The sequence below is a fragment of the Protopterus annectens genome, chromosome 10.part0 (genome assembly GCF_019279795.1).
Source record: "Protopterus annectens isolate FY-2018-M chromosome 10.part0, PAN1.0, whole genome shotgun sequence".
In the NCBI taxonomy this organism is placed as follows: Eukaryota; Metazoa; Chordata; order Ceratodontiformes; family Protopteridae; genus Protopterus; species Protopterus annectens.
The window spans coordinates 1,597,301,294-1,597,325,361 of record NC_056744.1 but is presented as its reverse complement, the minus strand read 5'-3'; the positions used below and the strand labels follow the sequence as shown (position 1 = coordinate 1,597,325,361).

General features: G+C 38.8%; 1 protein-coding gene across 2 annotated transcripts in view; it reads right to left on the bottom strand.

The window, feature by feature from the left end:
- LOC122813771 overlaps positions 1–24,068 on the bottom strand; it is a 450,190-nt gene that overhangs the window by 281,395 nt on the left and 144,727 nt on the right. For both annotated transcript variants that reach the window (XM_044086265.1, XM_044086266.1), the window contains exon 3: positions 16,786–17,142. In XM_044086265.1, the coding sequence (XP_043942200.1) occupies positions 16,786–17,142 (357 nt within the window). The remainder of the gene's footprint in view (positions 1–16,785; positions 17,143–24,068) is intronic.

Sequence of the window (24,068 nt, the reverse complement as noted above, 5' to 3'; positions counted from 1 at the left end):
CCACCTCCAAACCAGGAAGCTTTTGTTACTGGGGGGAAAAAAGGCAAGAACAAAGGACGTTAGCCTATACACAAGAAATTATTAATCTCAGTCATAGAAAATTTACAGATGTTGAAATTAGAGTGCTTAAGAAAGGGTTCTATTTTTTGCCAGCAAGGAAAGCAAATACAACAGACATTATTTTAGATTTTAAACTATATGTACGAAAGTTAAATCTGAAATATCTGTTTCATGGTTTGCAAAATTATGAAGGTGGATTTTTTAGAAAGAATAAAAATGTTAACCCTCCATTAGTTAGCACTTTAAACATTTTTTCTAATTTGTGTGAAAATGAGATATATAGGCTACGAAGTAGTAAAGAAACAACTATGTATTTGGAAAATCTCACTAGGGAGGAAGACCTGGCTTTAAAACAGTTAGCATCATACAGCGACATTAGATACATGAAGGCAGACAAAGGACAAGGGCTTGTTATCATGGATAGTCAAGACTACAGTAGTAGTATAAGGGGGCTGTTAGCAGATGATGACAAATATCTTAAAGTGTCTAAAGATTTTGTTAGGAAGAAATTTCAGGAATTAGACATTATTTTATTGGATTTGTTAGATCAGCAATATATTTCTATTGATTTGTTTGAATATTTAAATGTTGAACAACCCCAATTAGGGATAATTTTTGGCATCCCTAAAATACACAAAGATGTGGAGAATCCTTCATTCAGGCCCATTGTGTCTGCCTCTTTTAGTAAAACTTCAAAAATTTCTATGTACTTAAACAGAATATTAAATCCTATAGTGCAAAGTAGTAAGTGGTACCTTAGAGACTCATGGATGTTTTTGGATGAACTGAGTTTCACAGAAATTAAACCTTGTTATGCACATTTGATGGTTGTTCCTTATATATAGCTATAGATCAAAATGAAGGAATAGAGTTTATGAGGTTATACTTGAACAAAGTGGAATGTAAAGAAGATATTTTTAGTTCATGGAATTAATATTACACAATCATTTTTTTATGTTTGGCAAGGAAATTTACCAACAGTTGAGTGGGGTAGCGGTTGGAGCACATGCTGCTCCCGTCTTTGCCAATTTGGTTATGTCTTGGTGGGAAGTCACTTTTTTGGAGAAGATGGATTTATTTAAATACGTCAAATATTATAGGTTTGCCGCAGTAACTCTTTTATTAGAGACTCTTGAGTTTAAAAATCTCATTACTAAGGTAATGGTAGATGATTCTGTATCTTTATACACCACAATTCCCAATGGTGAGGGACTTGAAATGTTAAATAGGGAAATGCTTTCATCCAAACTTTTCAGAAGTGGAGAAATTAGGTTAACTGAAATTTTAGATGTTAAATTGTAAGTTACAATGTTTTTACATTTGATAATGAAATGGAGAGGTGGAGATATGCTCTAGAGAGAAGAGGAATGAAGGTCAGCAGGACTAAGACAGAATATATGTGTGTGAATGAGAGGGAGGATAGAGGAATGGTGAGGATGCAAGGAGTAGAGGTGGAGAAGGTGGATGAGTTTAAATACTTGGGGTAAATAGTTCAGAGTAATGGTGAGTGTGGAAGAGAGGTGAAGAAGAGAGTACATGCAGGATGGAGTGGGTGGAGAAGAGTGTCAGGAGTGATTTGTGACAGACGAGTACCTGTAAGAGTGAAAGGGAACGTCTACAAGAGGGTAGTGAGACCAGCTATGTTATATGGGTTGGAGACAGTGGCATTGAAAAAAAGGCAGGAGTTTGAGCTGGATGTGGCAGAATTAAAGATGTTAAGATTTGCACTGGGTGTGACGAGGGTGGACAGGATTAGGAATAAGCATATTAGAGGGTCAGCCCAGGTTGGAAGGTTTGGAGACAAAGCCAGAGAGGCACGATTACGTTGGTTTGGACATGTGCTGAGGAGGGATGCTGAGTATATTGGGAAAAAGATGCTAAGGATGAAGCTACCAGGTAACAGGATAAGAGGAAGGCCTAAGATAAGGTTTATGGATGTGGTGAGAGAGGACATGCAGGTGGTTGGTGTGAAAGAGCAAGATGCAGAGGACAGGAAGAAATGGAAACAGGTGATCTTTACCATTACTGCATTTTAACTAGAAAAGTGTCAAAAATTTTGAACACCCTTAGTAATAATCCAATGGTGGTTAATTCCACAACTGTTTAGGGAGAGGCAATATTGGCATGGAGCAAGAAGGAATATAGTGTGTAGCCCAAAAAGTGTTAATACCCCCCCCCCTCTTTTTTCATAACTTACACTTTTCTTAAAGCTATGTTTCTTACGGTAATTATTTCTGAAATGTTTAGAAATTAACTGCTAATTGTCCATAGGAAACAATATTTTAGTTGCTTCTTAAGATTCCAAAACTCATTACCCTTAAACATAGTCACCGTATATAGTATAAAGCAGGGGTTCACTTACAAAACCTTTTGCAGAGAGTCCTGAAGTATGCCTTAAGCCTTTATTAGTGGAAGTTTCTGCTCAGTAGCAAGATACGCACATTTTGTTATCCTCATAAACAAATCATGATAGATAACCACACAGATTTGTGCATCTTTGGTGTGCAGTCTTTGCAATCACTGACTAAGAGTATTCATCATGAGGTGGGGATAAACGCAGCAAGTTTTTTTGGGGGGGAATTATATTTGTATCATGCAACAAATCTGATAAAAATTCATTAAATATTTCAACTGCTACGAGAAAAATAATGCTTTTTCTTCAACAGCGAGTGTTATATTCAATTAAAATGGCACAACAATGCTGATTTGTATATTTTTAAACTATCCGTGATGCTAATATGAGCATTTTTATGACCAGTTAGAAAATGTGGACGTAGTTCTTTGATGATTACTGACTATTGTGTAAAGGGAATGAATTAAAATTGCACACATCTGTTGAATATTTAAATTCTAACATCTATAAAATACAATTTGCAATGACATATGATCCATTTGTGCTAATTATTTGGATGTAACTCTTGCTATACTGATGGACTGGTCAGTGAACTCTACACTTCATATTAAACCTTCAAGTAGGAATTCCCCATTATCTGCCTCTAACTGTCTTCCCAGTCAGATCATCAAAAGCATCCCCAAGTCACATTTACTATGACTTAGAAGGATTTATAGACCAGGATGACAATATTGTCCAGGATGTTCAAACAATAAAAGCAAGTTTTAAGAACAGGGGTAACAACGATAGGCAGGCTGGTTGGCAATTTTTTTTAAAGAGATTTTGATGGTGGATTAAATTGAGACCACTGCTCTACTTGGACAACAACAGAAATACCAATTTACCAAGTACTGAGAGATTAGCTCCTCCTTAGTCTTTTAAACGTGAATTAACGTTTGCTTCTTCCCTTCCCACGTACAAAAAATGCAGTTTATTCAACTGCTTTTACTGTACCTGTGCTTCTTTCTACTTTATTATTTTAAGAACTTGCATCAAAAAGCTAAATAAAGCATTCATTTGCTTTTAATCTGCCACATTTTACTATTTATTAGTAGCTTGATCCAATTGTGATGGTTATTCTAAGCCTCTTAGTTTTACGTACTTGGGCTTCAAACTAGTTATTGCAAGAGTATGCTCAACAAGGTATTAAGGTTGAAATTACAAATGTGCAAAATAAATAAGGTATAAAATAAAGCTTGCTTAAATGTAGAAATAGAGTTTAGTAATATGTGATTAGCATCCATACTAAATGACTATAGCTTGAAAAATAATAAATTTGCATAATGGACATGTTTTCCTACAAAATTAGCAAGAATGTATGCATTTCACATTGTCAGCAAGAAAGCTAACCTGCTTCCTTAAAGAATGGACAACAGGAAAACAATCTGTATGTGTTTCTATCATATGACACTGTTAAGCAAGGAAGTTTGAATGGACATCAGCATTGTTTCTCTACAGGATGAAAACATTTTTCTGCAAACACCACCAAACAGATCTTCTCATACAAAGACCAAAACAGAATACCAAGAAGAAAAACAGGATGTAAAACCACTATAAAGAGACAATAGCAAATGAAATTGTTAGGAGAGGTATTTTCTACAAGAAAGTTATCTTCTATGCTGATAAGTAAAGTGGTACAGTGTAACTAAAGCTGCAACAGTAGTATGTGTGGTTTGTTATACAAAGTTATTTATTAATTACTGCTTTTAAAGGTGACATAGTTTGATGCTGCATCAGTGTATATTCTGCAAGTTTATGTGGGCAACAGACTGTGAATGCAATTATAACTAGACTTTGACATCAGCAGAATCCAACCAGTAAGACCTTAGTGTCTTAAGAAGACTTTGGTTCCAGCACAGTAAGCAGCACCATAATAATTATTTTTTCTGTTATCTTGCATAAGGAAGGTTTGTGGTCTACACTCTTATGGGAGGAGGGAGTAGCCTCCACCCTTCTGATTTGGGAAAGCTTATTTTTTCTGTTATTCTAAGTGTATTTGTTCTGGTTTAAGCACTTGGGCTCCAAACCAGTTATTTTACATTAGGAAAGTTTGTGCTCTACACTCTTGTGGCATCACTGTCTAAACATATTTTGTTTAACTACTAGTGCATCTAGTTTGCTCATAGCTGAGTGTTGTTCATCAAGTTCCTTGTCTTACTGACTTTTGCAATATTTAAATTTTCCTCACTCCTCCCTAGTAGATCAGTAGCCATGAATATGCACTTCCCCGACTCTCTGTGGCCAGTCTGGTTGAGAAGGGTATTCTTAGGCATTGTAGCAACTGCCTCATGTACACTGACAACTCACTTGTTCTTAACAGATAAAGTGTATTTACACCTCTTGCATACTGTAACACTGGAGGCAAAACTCTCTCATACAACCAAAACTAATCCTATAGGGGTTGTCAGCGGCACTTGCACCATGCCTTCTACACAGGGTAAAGACCCTACACATAAACCAACTTAAACTGATGTAATTAGATGGAACCTTCCTAGAATGCTAAAACCTCCTGCACAGTACAGTCAAAGAAAAGGTCCTCAGCCATCATGTAAACACTCCATTAAAATACCACCTGCAGCTACACATAGTACCACTGCATCCGATGCCTCCACTGCTAAGCCTTTAAGTCAAACCAGCACACAGCCAAGTTTTCTGGTCATTGGTGATTCTGGTGTGAAACACACCCATGCCCCCCCTCACCAGACAGAATAAGGAGAGTGTCACAGTCACCTGTCTTTCTGGGACAAGGATCCGTCAAGTCACACAGGCACCAGTATGACTCTGCCTTATGCCAGGTGGGTGTTAATGATTGGAGACATACCTCCCTTGACTACATGAAGTGAGGCAAGATGACTGTGTCTCAAACAAGTATGCACTTAGCACTGAGCAGCATACTATCTTATCCAATAATAATGCTACATTACCAACATAAAATGAAGCATTTTAATAATTGGCTAAGCGTCTGGTGTCAATTCGGGGGGGGTACAATATTTCACAGCCCGGGAGGACATGGTTGACAGACCAGACTGCTTTGTCAGGGATAGTCTGCACCTATCCTCTTTAGGCTTTCGGATATTGACAAAGAACTTTTCCATCCCCATAGTGCCTTTTTTAGGCAATGCCAAACTGATAAATCTACCAACTTAACTGAACCTATAAGATTATCTGAAGATGGTACTGCTCGATGCTAGAAGTCTTATCAAGAAACTCCACTCCCTGCATCCTTCCTATGCCTGAAGAGTGTAGAAACCTGTGTAGTATATGTACACATGGCTTAAAGTCACTGGAGTACCCCAGCTCTCATACTAGAAGGGAATAGTAATGGGAATATTGTTACAAATATCCACAGGAAGTTTGTAGATGGAAGTCAATATCTTTGGGCCACAAGTTGTCATCCACCTCACGTTTTAAAAGCTTTGCCTTATGGTGAGATGTTACGTATTTCAAGACTGTGTAATGATAAAACTGTGTTGACACAAGAGATGAATGAAACAGTGAAGATGTTCATAGCAAGGGGGTATAAGATTAATGACATACAGGAAGCCCTAAATAGGGTTAGGAAAGAAATAGAAGGGTTAAGGTCTGGCAGGGGGAGTATAAAACAAACTTTCTTGGCCAGGACTAATAAATGAAAGAACAAAACAGTAGATCTATATGTTTTGTAACAGGTTATAATATTAAAAGTGAGAAAATTAAAGAAGCAATAGAACACTATTGGAAGTATTTACTGCAGGACAAATTCCTAGCTAGTATTTTTCCACATAAGCCTTCTTTTTCTTACACTGGGGGGAAAAATCGTAAATATATGATGGTTCATGGCATGTTCACCATGCCAGCCCTAACATTAGTGAGAACTCCATCTATAAAGGGAATGTTGAAATGTGGTAAGTGCAATATATGCACCCACATTGTAACTACCTTTCATAAAATGAACTGTGTAAGAATAGAACCTAGAAGTACATTCTCTTGTAAGGGTAAGGGAGTTATGTATGCTTTGAAATGTCCTTGTCACCTATATTATATAGGTGAAACAAAAAGAGAGTTCCGGATAAGGTTTATGGAACATTTAAGAGACATAAAAATTGTAGGGAGGATAAAATGATTGCTGTGCACTTTAAAACATTTCATGAAAGTAATGCTGATTTATTACAATGTACAATTTCAGAACAAATTGAATGCATGGATGGTACAGATTAATTATTGAAACAGAATTTACTGTATAAGGAAAGTATTTATATTTTGAAGTATAATACATTGATACCTAAATGTTTGAATAATGAATTGAACTGGAAGTGTTTGCTTTAATAGTTAATTGTTTAATTAATTCATGAGATGTAATTAGAAATGTGTTATATAAGGAGGGTTTTTTGTAACTTTTTTATTCCAAGAAGGTGGTTACACCAAGGCGCTAGAATAAATTACTATTTTACTAAATGGTTTCGTTTTTCTACATTGTAACATTTGGAATCCTGTTGTAGTTTTGTGCTTTGTCAGGGATAGTCTGCACCTATCCTCTTTAGGCTTTCGGATATTGGCAAAGAACTTTTTCATCCCCATAGTGCCTTTTTTAGGCAATGCCAAACTGATAAACCTACCAACTTAACTGAACCTATAAAGGATTACATGAAGATGGTACTGCTCAATGCTAGAAGTCTTACCAATAAACTCCACTCCCTGCATCCTTCCTCTTCCTGGAGAGTGTGGAAATCTGTTTTTGTAATGGATAAGTCACTGGAGTACCCCAGAGGTGCAAGGTTATAATGCCCTTCACACTTGACCAGTTACTGCACAAAAGGGAACTAAAGGTGGAGAAGTTTCAGTCTACATCAAAACCAATCTCACATTCAGACTAGTTAAAGTGTATTACCTACTGGAACTCATACATGTACAACTCACCATAAACATGGTGTTGTACCATATTCTTGCAACCTACAGGTCCCTGTCCATGTCCCAGGAAACTCATACTACCTATCTCAATGTACTAGAGTGCCTCACCATTCTACCCAATACAATATTCATAAGGGATCTCACCTACCCCTCTATAGATTGGGAATCCTTCACCACTTCTAATGCACAAGCCCAGTGATTCCCAAGCTTTGTTAACACCAACATCCTGGAACAGCTGGTCCACTCTCCTACCAGGGGTACAGACATCCTTGACCTTGTACTCACGAACATGGTGGGGATGATGTAAGATCTGACCATATGGCATTAAATCTGGGAATCCAATGAAACCAAAAACCTATAGGAACAATTCCAAGGCTAAACTCTCTATACTAAGCAATACCTTGTCTAAATTCCAAGCACCTAAAAACCCAGTAAACACCACTGCTATTTACAAAATCTATGCAGAGCCATATTGATAGACGTATAGAGTGAGCTGTGCCCATTCATATTAAGAATAAGACAAACTCAAAGGACAAACAACCCTGCTGGAATCACAATATCAGTTATACAACAAAAAAAAAATCTTGGCCAAGAGCAGAAGTAACAAAACTATACATACTAAAAAGCCCCCTGACCAAACTAAACAGGCAACTAAGAAGGTTCATTAATACTTCAAAGACTAAATCTGAAGAAAAAATAGGTTCTCAAGCAGAGGACGACCACAAAGTTTTCTGCAGCTGGGGCCATAATCTCACAGGAAACGCACACAATGTGCAGGACTTACTGTAAATGGCATCACCCACACTGAACCTGAGGCCATTGCCAACCTTTTGGCTGACCGGTTCAGCTCTAATTTCTCCACCAACTCCCCCCACCCCTGTAGTACAAAAGAAATACACATAACACAATCCCTCCAACCATTACTAGGGAACAGGTCATCAATACACTTTCCAAGGCCAAAAACACTGTATCAATGGGCCCCAGTAATTTCCCGTGATGTTTAATAACATGGCCTCTCTGTCCCACTCGAATCACTTTTTAACTGGGACCTTCAATCAAGTTTTGTGCCCAAGGAATGGAAGATGGCTAGTCATTCCCCCTGCATGAAGGAGGTCCAACCACTGTTCCAGGTAACTACAGCCCCTTAAGTCTTACCAGCCTTGTATGTAAGCCCATGAAAAGAATCATCATGGATCTCAGAAATGAGGACAGAGGTAACCTGAAAACGCTGGACCCATCAGAGTTCAGCTTTGATAAAGGAAGGTCATGCCTATTAAAATCTGGTGGAATTTTTTGAGAGGGTCACCAAAGCACTAGATGAAGGTAAGACTTTGCAAACAACTTATATCAAACTGGCCAAGGGTTTTGATACAATACCCCACTCAGACATTATAGACAAACTAGCTAATTTAGGTATTAAACCCTTTTATCACCCACTGGATAGAAAACTGGCTCACTGATAGGACCCAGGAAATCAAAGTAGGTAAGACCACCTCCAAGAGGCCAGTCACTAGCAGAGTCCTCTATGGATTGGTACTGGGCTCACTCATTTTTGGTATCTATTTCTCTGAAATGGAAGCAGATGCTGAAGGTTTACGCTGACTAAGTTTCCTGATGATTGCAAGCTGGGGGTTATCATCAACTCCCCTGCAGACACTAGCATTCTTCAAGAAGGTCTATCTCTGACTAATAAATGGTGTCAAAGCCATGGTCTTAAACTCAATGCTAAGAAATGCATAATTGTACCCTTTGGAAGTCAACCATCCTGGCTAGTTAGTATGTTGATAATACATCCCTAAGAGTTGACCCAATGGTCAGCGATCTGGGTATGCACATAGACTGTAGCCTTACCTTCAACTACCACATGGCCACAATGGTGAGGAAATCCTTTGATGTTGTGCAACTTTTAAGGGCAAGGCATATAGGTCCAAAGAGGTCATTATGCCACTGTACTCCACCTACTTCAGGCCAGTCAGAGTACAGTGCTCCCTATGGTATGTACCTCACCAGGCATATGTAGCAACTAGCGTGATCTCCGAGGTTCCTTACGAAAAGGATACAATGCATAACAAACCTGCCTTATGCAAAGCCCCTTAAAGCCCTTTCCCTCTACTCAGTCTCCTATGGATTGCTGAGGGGATCTATGCCTGGCTTACAAGGCTTCCAGAAACGCCACACTTATGAATCTTCTACATAATCGCAAGACAGAGAGTACCAGAAATACAAGGTCTAGGGATCTAAATGTTATCTGTGATTTAAGAGAGAACATGCTGGAGAGACAGATGTGTCCCAGAGACCGCCCCTCCTATGGAACAGGCTTCCCCCATCCATGTGAAGGGGAGTTTGTCTAATACCCATTTTAAGCACAACCTAGACCAGTGGATGGGTAATAGGAAATGTACACAGGGCCTGGCACCCATGTCCCCTAATGGCAGCGTAAGCTTATAAATACCTGGCCCTCAATATCCTTATTTGGATACAGGACATAATTATTCTTCTGGGAAAACTTGGCTAGGCTTAGAACCCCCCCCCCCACCAATGTCATTAACCTAGTAACAGTCTATGAATTTAAACATCAAGTTTATTGCCACCTAAAGAAAAAATAGATGTCTGATAAACATTGGTCATTTATTATCTGAGCTCAGACTTTTTATAGGCATGTTATAATGGGGAAATGTTTTCTTAACCACCTCCCTGGATTTTAGTTAAAGAAAATATACAGATTAATTTGGGTGTTTAATTCCAGACAGGTCTCAATGAGGTCTGTAGTAAACAGTGTCCTTTACCTCTTGGTTTCTGTATTTACTTATCTAGATTGTTTTCTACACTGTTGTTATGGGTCCATTTGTGGTACATTTATTTTTAAATGCAACAAGGAGGTATTTACTATTTTGGGTGTATATTATTTTATTCCTGAGGTGCTATCCAATATATCTGGTAACAATTTTTGCATGAATATTTTACATATATTTATTCTACTGTATTACTTTTATTTTAGTGGCTATAACTATTAACATGAAAAAGCTGTTTTTAGATATATAAATCAGCTGCTATAATGTGCAACAACTTGTTAAATTACAATGAAAATTACGATATCATGATTAGCTCCATTTATGTATACAAAATTATAGATTTACTTGAAAATTGTAAGATACTGATAAGGTGTTTTACATTAATGGATAGACCGAACATGTGATTTTGTTCTTTTTTATTATTTTATAGTGATTTGTGAATGTGATATGTATTTCAGCTTGTATGATGCGCTGTGGTCAGGTGATAACCAACATGTCTAACTTTAACTCTTAATATGTACAGAATTGTTTGCTGCCCCATTCAAAATTGAAAAGCTGCAAGGCAAAATTGGGGTCTGCTGTTGTTGTGGTGCATTCATAGTAAAGGAGCTGATGTTCTTCAGTGAATTCAGGTCCATATTTTTTCAGGACATCTAGTTAGCGCATATGTTTTGTGTGGCAGACATATTTGAGTTTATGGTAATCAAAGAGTACCTGGTTAGAAATCCGTTGTCTGGGGTAAAACATAACAATGGCATTACAGAAGTAAGGCACCTCAAAGAAAATATGTCTTTTTTGCAGGGAGCAAGCCTCCATGCATTCTCCACATACCCATTAACTTAAAGTATACTTTTAAGTTAGGAGGTAGGGGAAGATGATCTTGCACAAATACCGCAGTTCAATTCATTATTTTTGAACTGCATTTTATTTGACTACTGTACTTTGAACAAAATATGTTTGAAAAAAATACAATTTGAACTACAGTAATCGATACACAAAAACACGTGTTCATTTGCCAAAAATAGTTTTTATCAACAGCAGATTAGTAAATGTAAATAAACTGAATGACAATATTAGGAAATCAGAAACTGCTATTTTATTTGTTTGTTAATTAACAGTGTAGTTTCTTCCTGTTTGTGAAAGTTGTATGTTAGTCTAACAACATTTTGCTGTTCAGTTTCACCATATTTGCAATTTCATTGCCTTTTTCATTGGCATCTGTGGAGCTAAGTAAGGGGTTATGGGATGTGTCCCCATATAAAACATTGTTTTCTTACTTTTTTTTTTTAATTATTCTCAGTGAAGCATCTGTTTCACTTGGATTCTGAAGTTTCAGTTCTGTGGACTTAGACTGTTTCAATTTCCTGGGATTCAGTGCTATCATATGAATCCTATATAACTTGCAAGGGTCCCTATCGCATGATCGAAAATTGTAAATGGCGAACACTTATTGAGAGAACCCGATTGGTCGAAACGTTGAACTGTCGCGCGCACAACACGGAAATCGCCGTAGGGAATATTTTCCCTTTACTTCAATGCAGTGCGAACTTGGAGTAGGAATATTTAAATAGTGGGGGGGAGTGCACAGCCCCCCACATGGGGGGTGCAGGGGGGCTTGCCCCCCTGCCTACAGTGTTTAAGTAACTATAGTTTTTTTATTTTTTTATTATATTTTCGAAATTTCAAACATCGCTCATATGGTGTCGATCATATGGTGTTCGATGTTTGAAACTTTCGAAAATATAATATAGACCCACTTGCAAGGATGTCTTTTTTGTGAAAAACAAATGCTTCAACTGAACAAATTCGAGCACTTTGTTTAGAAAATTATATTTTCCCCAAATGGTGCTGCTGAAAAGGGAGAAAGGCAACACAAAGCATTTGCCTTTTCTTCAAGAAATGGTGATCTTAGAGGTGATGTGGGGTTATGACAGAACACCCCTGATATGAGAATAGTCCTTCATAATATACCATTTTTCAGGCAACTATCCATTCACAAAATGACTGTTTTGTATGTTTGCATTTAAATGCTTGCTATTTCCTGGAAGATCCCCCAACCTTGGCATAGTCAGGCTGCAGGAGATCTCATGGATATCCAAAACCATATACTGATTTCGATACTTAAGTTTTTACTCATATGTAGGGCCTTACTGCCCAGAAGAGCCTTCTCATTGTAACATGCCTAAGAGCTCAATTTGGCAGGGAATTGTTATGTAAATATAATTAGGACACCAAGGACTTCCACCACCAAAATGCTACAAAACAAATAGCTGACTGACTATTTAACAAAACTTTGGAGAATATATACAGCATGGAGGACTGCGCAGTCATTAGGTGATCACACTAGCACTTCTCAAATGCAAGTACCACTAACAGTTTTGATTTCAAACTTGGAAGAACAGAGGATGACACCTGCCAAGGCTAGCCTTATCAGGGACTCATGTCAGCCCATTTCAGTACTGGCATCCAAATAAGACCTTGTGTTGGCAAGAAGTGGAAGGACTGGAGAAAGCAGACCATTTACAAGAAAATATGTTGAGGCTTCCTATCCAAATTCTCTCTCTCTCAACCAGGTACTTTTATGGTAGCTACACAGTTGCTCTTTCTGCAACACTGAAGCCCACTCCTTATCTGACAAAATTTTGGTTTTCCTTATGGCCTATCTGTACCATGCACAGCATCTTAACAATGGTATGTCCATCTTCTCCTTTTCTTCTACTCCCTCCAACCTCAATCCCTTCACCCATCGAGGACTGACTCCTTTAGAATTCTGTGCATCATCTTGTATTTACATTATATTACACATATCTGAAGGTAACGAGACAAATAGCCTTACTAGTCTACCTTTTAAGTGCATTTCTTACCTCTCCTCAATTGTTGACCTCACCCTTACCTTCTTTCCACCTGCCCCATGCTCTTCTGAAGGTCTCTGTGGATTCCTTCTCCACCATCCATTCTTGTAGACTATAACATGGTTCTACAGCTATCTCTATGAAGTATCTTCAGAAATTCAGGAAGTAGTTCTACAATTTGCTGACTAGGCCCCAGCTTCTCTTTATATCATTCCTTTTCAAGATTACATCGTCCCATCTCCCCGACATGATACTGTACACCAGTAACATACCTCTTGTCTCTTCTGACCTCAAGAAGAAATAGCTCTAGTTTCTCTAGTCTGTGGTCATATCCATTCTGCTCCATCACATGGATCCTTCTGATATGACTTATCTGGATTCCAATCACTCATACCCGGCCTTAGACACAGGCCAACTAGGCAGCTACCTAGGGAGCCGGTGTAGCAGGGGTGCTTTTCCAGTATTTATTTGGTATAGGTAGATCAGGATAGGGGCACCGGGTGGTGTAGGAGGGGGAGCCATGGATCCCTTTGCCTAGGGCACCAGTTGACCTAAGGTCGCTCCTGCATTCACTAACCTGATATGACTTTCTTTGTACAGTTACCAGAACTGCACACATTTCTCAAAGTGTTGTGTGATAATGTCCTGTACTGTGGAGACTTTGCCTCTACTTCTTGAGTCTATTTCTTTCAGGTTACATCCCAGCATTCTGTTTGTTGCCGTCACTGTCCTCGTATACTACTTGGGATGATCCATTTGAGGTGTAATCAGCTCTCCAGATCCCTTTACTGTTTTACTGCCATCAGTTTCACCAGCAGAAGATACAACTGGACAATAAAACCCAATAAACCCTTTAATCAGACAGAAACAGCAAGGTATTTTTATCTAGAAGAGAATAGCCTCTCCCAGCCTACCATATCACACTTAATTTACAGTAACTTTATGGTTGTACAACCCTGATAAAAATGAAAAGTCCCACAATTTTGAATTGCTGCTTGTGCAAAAAATCCATACTTGCAGTACTTCTCAGTGAAATGCAGCAATTAGTGAGTTCCAGACTGGGACAAGGGTACGTTATCCAGTTTATATCTCATCCAGTTTACACTTCACAGGTGTTAGGGAAGCCATTCTACCCCCACAGCTGAAACTTTACATCAGGGTGGTTGAAATACAGGTGTAATACTTTGCATTTCTTGAAATAGACCTCAAATTATGTATTTCCACCCACTTGGTTACTATTTACAAATCTTTCCCTAAGCTCTTCCCACCTCATCTCCTGATGCTCCTATCTTTGAGTCATGTGATCCTGTCCTCAATTCCAGCAGATACATATGAGACAAATGTGCTGAAGAGTACTGAACCCAGAACAGGCCCCATTTGTCACTTTTGTAACTTCTGACATTGTTCTTCTTACTGTAACCCTCTGTATCTTACCCACTCAGCTACACAGAAGCCCATTTCCTTAGTCCTGGATCCTATCCCCAAACTTCCCAGTTTTCCAAAGTCCATGCAGACTATGTTTGCTTTTACTCCCATATCAACTTCACTTGTAATCACCCATAAAACAAGAAGAGGTTTGACTGACAGCTCCTTCTGGCCATAAACATATGTCATTTGCTATTCTGTAATTTTCTGTCCTCTAGAAATCGTTGCAGTTGCAGATTTCTCTTCAGAACTATTTCTATACTTATCCATGCCTCCACTAAACTACAGACCTGTAATTTCCTTGACTTATCCATGCTCCCTCTCCTTGCCCAGGAGTAAAACACTTGCTGTCATCCAGTCCTGAGGCACTTCTGCACTAGCCAGTAATCTGTGGGAGATCTCCTTCGGGAGGTCTGCTAGCACTGACAGCTTGTTCCTTGTGCCTGTCCTCAATAACAACAGCCATTGGTCTGTACTTTCATTCTTTTTATAGTTTCATGGGAGATTACTAGGCTAACAGCTTAAGAGCCCTTACAAGCCTAGCTAATACAATCCAATTTTACCCAATATGTGGGTCCTAGGGACAAAAACATGGTATGGGTTTGTGTCTATGTCCCGTGTATCTTATAGATTTCCTCTGTCCATAAAGGACATAGGCACTAATTTGTGATTCCCCATCCGTTGATCCAAACTGTATTTGAAAAGGGTCAAGGGAGGGCTCTGCTTAACATGAATAGGAAGCATGTTCCAAAGAAGAGACAATCTTTGACATGCATATCTGTCTCTCCAGCATGTTTTGTTTGAGTCACTGTCTAAGTTAAGCTCCCTAGATTGGGTGACCTTAGTGCTTTTTGACTTGTGGATTTGTAGCATCTCCATCAGGGCTGGATTACTGAGTGCTTTGTAGATTAGGCTTTGGTCACCCCTTAATAGTCGGTAAAAGACAGAATAAAGGGATAGGGCTTTTAGTCTACCTGCATAAGACATGTTTTCTATCCTAATCTCTCTCTACTGTTGTCCCCAATCTACCCTGCCTCCCTCCCAGGACACCCTTCCCTTGCTTTCCTTTCTGAAGACTAATCAAAAGTATTCATTCAGATCCTCTCCTTTTATAAAGTTTTCTGTGGTCTCCTTCCCATCTTTGCTCAGCCTGGCCAAATCTGTACTTCCCTTCCTACTTACTGCTATGTATTAAAAACAAACTTGTTTCCCTGACTGCTATGCTTTACCAGCTGCCTTTCAGTTCTCACTTTTGATACTCAGTACCTCTGCTGCCTTTCTGTTAGCCTCACTTTTACTACGCTTCCCTGTCTCTTCTTACTTCTCTTATAGGCCCTAGTTTTTGCCCCAACTAACTGCATCACATGAACCACAATCACCCTTCTCTTCTCTCCTTTCCTGTTTTTTTTTTTTTTTTTTACTCTCTCAATTTGCTTTCAGACTATTAACTCATCTGTGTCTTTCCCCAGTGCATATTAACCACTTTCCAAAAATTCCCCATCATTGCTTAACTCCCTCCACGCAATGCAAACCACACAATGACAAATCATGTTTTGGCTAACTGTGCCTTAAACTAAACATGCAGGACTCTCTCTGAATTGATTAGAACCACATCCAGAGTTCTATCTTTTCTGGCACAGTTCAGCACCAGATGGCTGAATCCCTTATGGTCAAAGGCCTCAAACAGTCCCTGAGCCATCTCTGCCATGCAGCTTAGAATCTTCCAGAATGCTCATGGGTGCATTCAGATCCTCATGAATACTACTGTCTCTCTTCTTCCATGCTTCAGTCTCTCATTCTCCTTACTTGATATGTTTGAGGGAAGATACCCAACCTAACCCTTATCTGTCAGGGCATTTAACCTAATGTACATCCCTAGCTGATAATTCACTGATTTCTACAACTTAATTACATCATTAGATAAACTAAAGCCTCCACAAAGCAATAACTATATTTTCATGTAATACTGAGGTATGATTACCTTATTCCTGAGATGAGGAGTAAGGCTTGTGATCCTGGCCTATCTTATTTTTCTTGCCTTGCCAGTCTAGCTGAACTCTGAAACAAAAGAAGTTCTTGTTGTCTTTACTCATACATCTACCAATGATTTTTTGGTAAATGTAGTAAATGTCAATGGATCACAAAGTACACACTTCTTTAGTGCAGGAAAAATGAATAGAAAATGTGTTCCAAAAGACAGTACAATATACATCTGCAACAGTCACTCTCTCTCTCTCGCATTTGACTTGGTGAAGACTTCATATTGCATTCATTTAAGAAAACACCCTCCCCTGGAAGAACATTCTAACCCACTCTTTGTCCAACAGTTGTTCTTTAAATAGCAAAGCAGAGGTGTGAACCAATATTTACAACTCACCATGGATTTTTAGGCTTCCGTTATCATGTGCTTGTTCCTGCCCATTCGTTACGATGCACTGATACACTCCACTGTCAGAGGTTTCTAGTTTGTACAGCTTCAGTGAAGCATTACCATTTGGGAATTCACTGTGGAACAGCTGAGTTCGATCCTGGTAGGCTACATCCTGGTCCTCTAGTCTGTCCGCACCACCATAGTAAGCATGAACAGTGCTTTTATTATCTTTTTTCAAGTAATACCAGTGGATGTGAAAATTACTTCTAAATGAGCCAGTTTTTGTAAAGTTACATCCAATGACCAGATCATCACCAACATTTCCCACTACTTCTTTGTCTGTAATCAAGACAGAAAACTGTGCTGGAAAACAAAGAAAATGGATCAGTAATTTAACCTTTTCAAGTCACGTCTAGAAGTTTAGCAGTTAGACATATGCAAATACAGATGTCAATGAAAGATCTATAGTTGACTGATTCTTCTCAAGTGTTACAATTAGTTCCTAAGCACTCCTCCGCTAGCCCTACCTTAGCATTTCTCTTCTCTAAGACATCTCTGAATATTTATATTGACATATATTGTACCACTGCCTCATACAGTGCATTCCATACCACAGTATTTCCTCAATGTGTCCACACAACAGCCTCTCTTTTTCTTTCCTGTTCTGGTGTGTTTGTCTTCACAGTAATAGTTTGTAATTTTAAGTGCATATCCTAAAAGAGTAGATCTGAATGTGTGAAAATGCAGATTTACATATACCAAGTCCAAAACCACTGTGTCTTACAGTGCTCCCTTTTATCTGAGGTATGGTGATTTTGAAGTTAGTATGTGCAAGAATCAGGAGTGTGGGGGTTGCACAAAGGAGGTATTAGGGTATGTCCTCATGCAAAACAGAAGTTTAAAGAGGAGCATCAATTCCTGCCTTCCCTAAAACCTCACTTCCCCTTCTGAGCATTATTCTGCACATACCCTCATTTCCATGCAATTTGTTATTTTCCTTTTCTAAAGATCCCTCTTCTAATTCTTCCAATTTTTTTAATTTTTTTTTACAATATTCAGTACTTCAAATACAGTTGATTTAGATTTTAATTTCCATTTTCTAGGTTTTTTTTTTTTGACAGCCAATAGAATTAAACATAATAAGGCCTTAACTATGTTTAAGGAATTTAGATCTTGGGTCCTTGCTCAATCAATAAATAAATAAATAAATAAATGTCCTTAGTTACAAACATTTGCTTCGCTAATATTTCTGACACAGTACTCTGTGGGGGAAATTTTCATATCTGCCAATTCATTACTCTCCCAAAAGATGTATTCACAGTAAATACTTTTTTTGCTGTTCTTGAGTTTAGCAGGAACAGGACAGGATCTGTCCCTGGCGTATAGACCAGTAACAACTCTCATACACTTAAGTAATGGTAGATGCAACCTCAGGGGCCACATGAAAAGCATTCTAAATATGGTTACATACAGGAGCCATAAAGCAGCAAGGTAATAAGGCCACACATTGGTTGGACTGCATCCGCCTCCAAACCCATAAAACAAAGCTCCAAACCAGTGCTGACAGCAATCTTCTCCTCGTTTGAGGGGATAGTGTCCTGTTCATCATCTCTCAGAGACTGAGTTTGATTAAAGAGGCAGCCTATCAGCATACAGTCTTAAGAGTAAAACCCTTCCTTCCTTTCTGAATTACAGGTCAGCATTTGTTCGCTGCCTTCTATGGAACAGACCTCGCAGTTGAGTAGAGGTCACTCTGGTGGTTTAACAAAAACGCAGATGGCTACAACACTCATCTTACCTTGACCTAATAATAAATAGCTTGGTGCAGAGAGATAACGGGTATCTGCAGGGTCTCAAGCATCTGTTGGGTTTTCAAATAAACCTGCACTGGCACTAGGCCTTCATAATCTCGTGATGCCTCAGAGTTGGTTGAGTGGGTTTGGTAAAGCTCAGGAAGGAAGAGATGCCTTTCTGGCACACTTTTGTCCTCCAGATGTATCTTCCTATAAGGTGGAGTGTTATCCCTGGTCCCAAAGCACATGACTTGACCTTTATGTGTCTCCTGCTGAATGTGCTGGCCAGTTTTCTTGCAGCATTTGGTGTCTTCTCTACCTTTTGGTGTCTTCAACAAGGTTAGGAACTTTATGGCCCTTTTTATTTATTTGTTTAATAAACCCTGTAGACAACAGTTTGCCCTTTTTCAGAGGTGAACAGGACCATTACCTGGTTAAATGACTTGCTCAGAATCACACAGTAGGCAACTCAAAGAGAAATAAACCAAGTCCTGGACAACAGGAAGTAGCTTGTTAGTAGATCATCACCTAAAACTTCTGCACTAACCACCACATATGGCATCTGATAGTTTATTTTATTTTAGTATGACCCATTTTTCATAAGATACCCTGCAGATTATGAGGTCATTTTTGAGCTGCCTCACTTTTCTGTCTTACTCTCCATAGGTGAGGCTTAATGTATTCTAAGAAAAAGACTGGGGTATCGCCAGTTAGAGCTGGTCATTAAAGATGTCACCTTGGAGACATCAAAAGTGCTCAACTACTGGATCTTCTAAACATAGGAAGGTAGTCCTCCATTATTAGATTTTCTTAATAGACCTACCCTCACATGGAAATAAAGAATATCATCACACACTAAAAGTGAAACTTAGAGGGAAAAACTCAAGGGTTTCACACCAAATTATGGAGTACAACTGTCATCATTTACAATACCTGACAAAGAAAGCTTTTAAAAAACATGTCAGAACCCAGAAAAAAGTACAGTAACTTCACTTATGCCTACTTAATTATCAAAACTTTTAGTAAGCATTTTCTCTTCACCAGACAACAGCATTATAATCTAAGTAACTGTAGCAGATACCACAGAGTCTGATAATACACCTGGAAATAAATACAGCGCTCTCATAAGAGCTTGAAATATGCTCCATGTAAGACAGGATAATATAAACGGTAATTTTTCAGCAATATAAAAGACTTACCCTAGGATTCAGCAAGCTCTGCACGGTGTGCAGGAATAGTGCAAGAGCTGCTGCATGCAATATGGCCGATGAGCGATCCAGGAATGAGCTCCCGAGACGTGCACAAGTGCTCCTACACTATTCCTGCACGAACACCACTGCTTTATGCTAATTACCCCATTTGCAGATGAAAAACATGCAAATGAGGTGAATTAGTGATCCAGGAAGCAGGCAGGCATCTGTGCAGGAATAGTGTAACCTGCAGAAATGTATTCAGTTACTAACCGAATAAATTTCTGCAAATTACAAAACAGAGGCATGATAGCCCCAAAGAAAGCATGTATTCAATGGAGTAGGCATGCCAATGTAAATATATGGCCACTGCATCATAAATGGTTGCAAAATTATAAAAAATAACTTTTACTTTTTTTTTGGCCAATTTCGGCCATTTAAGAGCAGAACAGCGGTGCGCAAACAGGATTGGACCGAAAATAAGAAAAACAGTTGGAAATAAGCTTTTAAACACAAATCAGCATTTTGTCATGATAGTCAATAGCATGCATAAGACAACAATACCAGGGAGTAGTGGTTGCTAAGGGGGAAGGCTGAGTGCGAGTGTGGTAATTATGAATTAGGATTGTTTTATGCAAATGAGGGGATTGATACTGAATCACAGATTTCCTCTCAGTGTTAGTTTGCACCCAACCGTGTAGGTGCAGCAGTGCAAGTCTAAGAGCTGAATGACTTCATAAGGGGGTGTGTCATGCTTGCTATAAGCTCATTGGAGCTCTGTGGCCCACGTTTGCCCTTAGCTAAGCAAAGCTAAGGAAGGGAGTGTGTCTAAGGCTCTATTGTCTTACACCATGAAATGCAGAGCATGTTTGTGTCCAGGCAGGGCCACTTCTGCTTAAAAGAGCTTACATTAGCTAAACGGATGTGCGTGGAGCGCAGTGGGCCTAAAGAAAACAGAGGAAATAGCAGAACTGTTTACATTTCAACTCTGGGTATGCGTGGTGCACCTCGGGGCTTAAATAGGGAGGAAGTGTGAAGGGAAAACAGCAATAGGAAGGCAATCAAGGAGAACTAGAATCGCTGGCAAGTGGAATGTATCAGAATCAGCCAATTACACATGCAGCAGCCCAGCACACTAATATAAACTATACAAACACCCTACAGACTGTTTTTTCCCACAAACTCTACACCACCGGTGTACACAGACGGGGGATTTTTAACTGGCAAAAATAACTAAATATCTTAGGGGCTGTTGTTGCTTTACTCCATCAATATGTGCTAGAGACTGAGTGTGGTGAGGAGGAGAATGCTGACAAATGACCCACAGTGAGGAGGGGGAGAAGAGTGTACAGACCCAGGGTAACCTACTAGGGCCTACATGAGCCGGAGATAGTAGAGAGCTATAGGGTGGACAGGGACAGTCTACAGCAAATCGTTGAGCTGTACCTACCACGCCTTACACACAGAACTAATAGAGGGGAACCCATACCAGTGGATACCAAGGTATGTGTAGGCTTAACTCATTCACTCCAGAGCAGCTCAGGAAGAGCTGCCTGCTGAATTCCACCATAGGAACAACAGAGCAGCCTGAGCTCATTTTCAGAAAATCCATTTGTAATACTATACAGAAAACAAATGCTCATAACTCTTTAACTATAAGAGCTAGACTAAAAATGTAAACGCGAAAGTTGTTCAGCAGACACTGACCTTTCCAACAGTGTAAATGTTGATAGTGCATATCAAAGTCAAAATGAAATATTTGGCAAGGAATGCTGATATTGTGCAATTTTTTTAATTTTTTGGAAAAGCAAACCACAATATCTTGGTCTATGTACCATGGAGACCAATACAATTTGAATTTAATTTGTTAGTATGAATGTCAGCTTTAAAATGATACTCAAACCATAACTGTGTGACACTCCTTTCATGAGATATTCACAGAAATATGATTAGTATATTATTTCTCATAATTGATAAAAAAAAGCATAATATCTCATCACCTGTAACAGACAGAGCCTACATATCAGTGTAGAAGTTGTGCATCTGAATGTCAGCTTCAAAATGACGCATCATTTGTGTGATTACCATGCTCCCTCGCAAAGATATGGGCATAATAATGAGAAGTATTGGAAATGTATAATTTTCATATTTGTACAAGACTAAACAAACTGTGATATCTGTACGTGTGTACAGTGCCTAGACACAGTTCTTTTACCATGATGTAAGGAGTAGCACTGTCTTCAAAATGATGCATTACTTCACACAATGTGGTGCTCCCTTGCAAAGTTATTTACCAAAATATGAAAAAAATCATAATTTCCATAACCTAAGTCCAAAACAAACTTTGATATCTGCACATGTGTCAAACATACAGGCACAATTATTTTACCATGTTAGAACCAGCAATACTGTCTTCAAAATGAGGTATTACTTAGCACATTCAGATGCTCCCTTGCAAACTTATTTACCAAAATATGAAAAAAAATCATAATTTCCATAAGCATAATTCTCAGACAAACTTTGATATCTGCACATGTGTCAAACATACTGGCACAATTCTTTTACCATATTAGAACCAGCAATACTGTCTTCAAAATGAGATATAACTTGGCACATTCAGATGCTCCCTTGCAAAGTTATTTACCAAAATATGAAAAAAATCATAATTTCCATAACCTAAGTCAGAAACAAACTTTGATATCTGCCTATGAGTACAACATACAGGTACCATTCTTTTACCATGTTAGAACTATAAATAATCTTTACAAAATGAGGTATTACTTAGCACATTCAGATGCTCCCTTGCAAAGTTAGTTACCAAAATATGAAAAAAATCATAATTTCCATAACCTAAGTCCAAAACAAACTTTGATATCTGCACGTGTCAAACATACAGGCATAATTATTTTACCATGTTAGAACCAGCAATACTGTCTTCAAAATGAGATATTACTTGGCACATTCAGATGCTCCCTTGCAAAGTTATTTACCAAAATATGAAAAAAATCATAATTTCCATAAGCATAATTCTCAGACAAACTTTGATATCTGCACATGTGTCAAACATGCTGGCACAATTCTTTTACCATATTAGAACCAGCAACACTGTCTTCAAAATGAGATATTACTTGGCACATTCAGATGCTCCCTTGCAAAGTTATTTACCAAAATATGAAAAAAAATCATAATTTCCATAACCCAAGTCAGAAACAAACTGATATCTGCCTATGAGTACAACATACAGGAATCATTCTTTTACCATGTTAGAACTATAAATAATCTTTTCAAAATGAGGTATTACTTAGCACATTCAGATCCTCATTTGCAAAGTTATTTACCAAAATATGAAAAAAAAGTACAGTTTTGTACCTACCATAAATGTAGATGTTCGAGGATCCACATTGCTGCAGTCCTAACTATTGGGTAGTCCGCTGTCCAGTCGGCCCGAATACCAGAGTATATGGCTGACGTCGGTCAGGGCGCATTAGACTGACGTCAGTACGTCAGGGTACTAATGCGCATGACCGACGTCATATCCTCAGTCTTTTCTTGCCCCAGATGTCAGAAGACCCTAAAAAGACAAGGCCCAACATACCTGCACCAAAAAGATGTACAATAGATACAAAAGTATATACAAAAATATCAGCATATAACCTCACCTACACAACCACCCCTAAACACAGAGGGGAAGGAGGGAGGGTAAATTGGACTGCAGCAATGTGGATCCTCGAACATCTACATTTATGGTAGGTACAAAACTGTACTATGTTCTTCGTTCCACATTGCTGCAGTCCTAACTATTGGGTAGAATCCCAAAGCAGAGGTAAGGGAGGCTGGCAAATCATAAAGAAGCAGGAGCTGACAACATGCCTTGCAAAATAGCTGTGGCAAAACCAGCCCTAGACTTAGAGTAGAGAGGAAGGTGATAATGCTTAGAGAAAGTATGCACTGAACTCCAAGTAGCTGCTTCCAAAATATCCTTAGTTGCCAATCCCCTTAGAAATGCTGTTGAAGTGGCAGTAGCCCTAGTGGAATGAGACCTAATCCCAGCTGGAATCTCCTTGCCATGATGGGAATAACAAAATGCAATGCAAAACCCAATCCACCTAGAAATAGTTTGTTTTGACACAGGCTTGCCCTGCGAACTCAAAGCAAAAGAAACAAACAACTGCTGAGACTGCCTAAAATCCTTAGTCCTGCTCAAATAATAGCAATTGCCTGTGCACATCTAAAGAGTGCAAAATCTTTTCCCCTTTATTTTGGGGATCTGCATAAAAGTAGGCAAATGAATAGTTTGGTTTAAAGC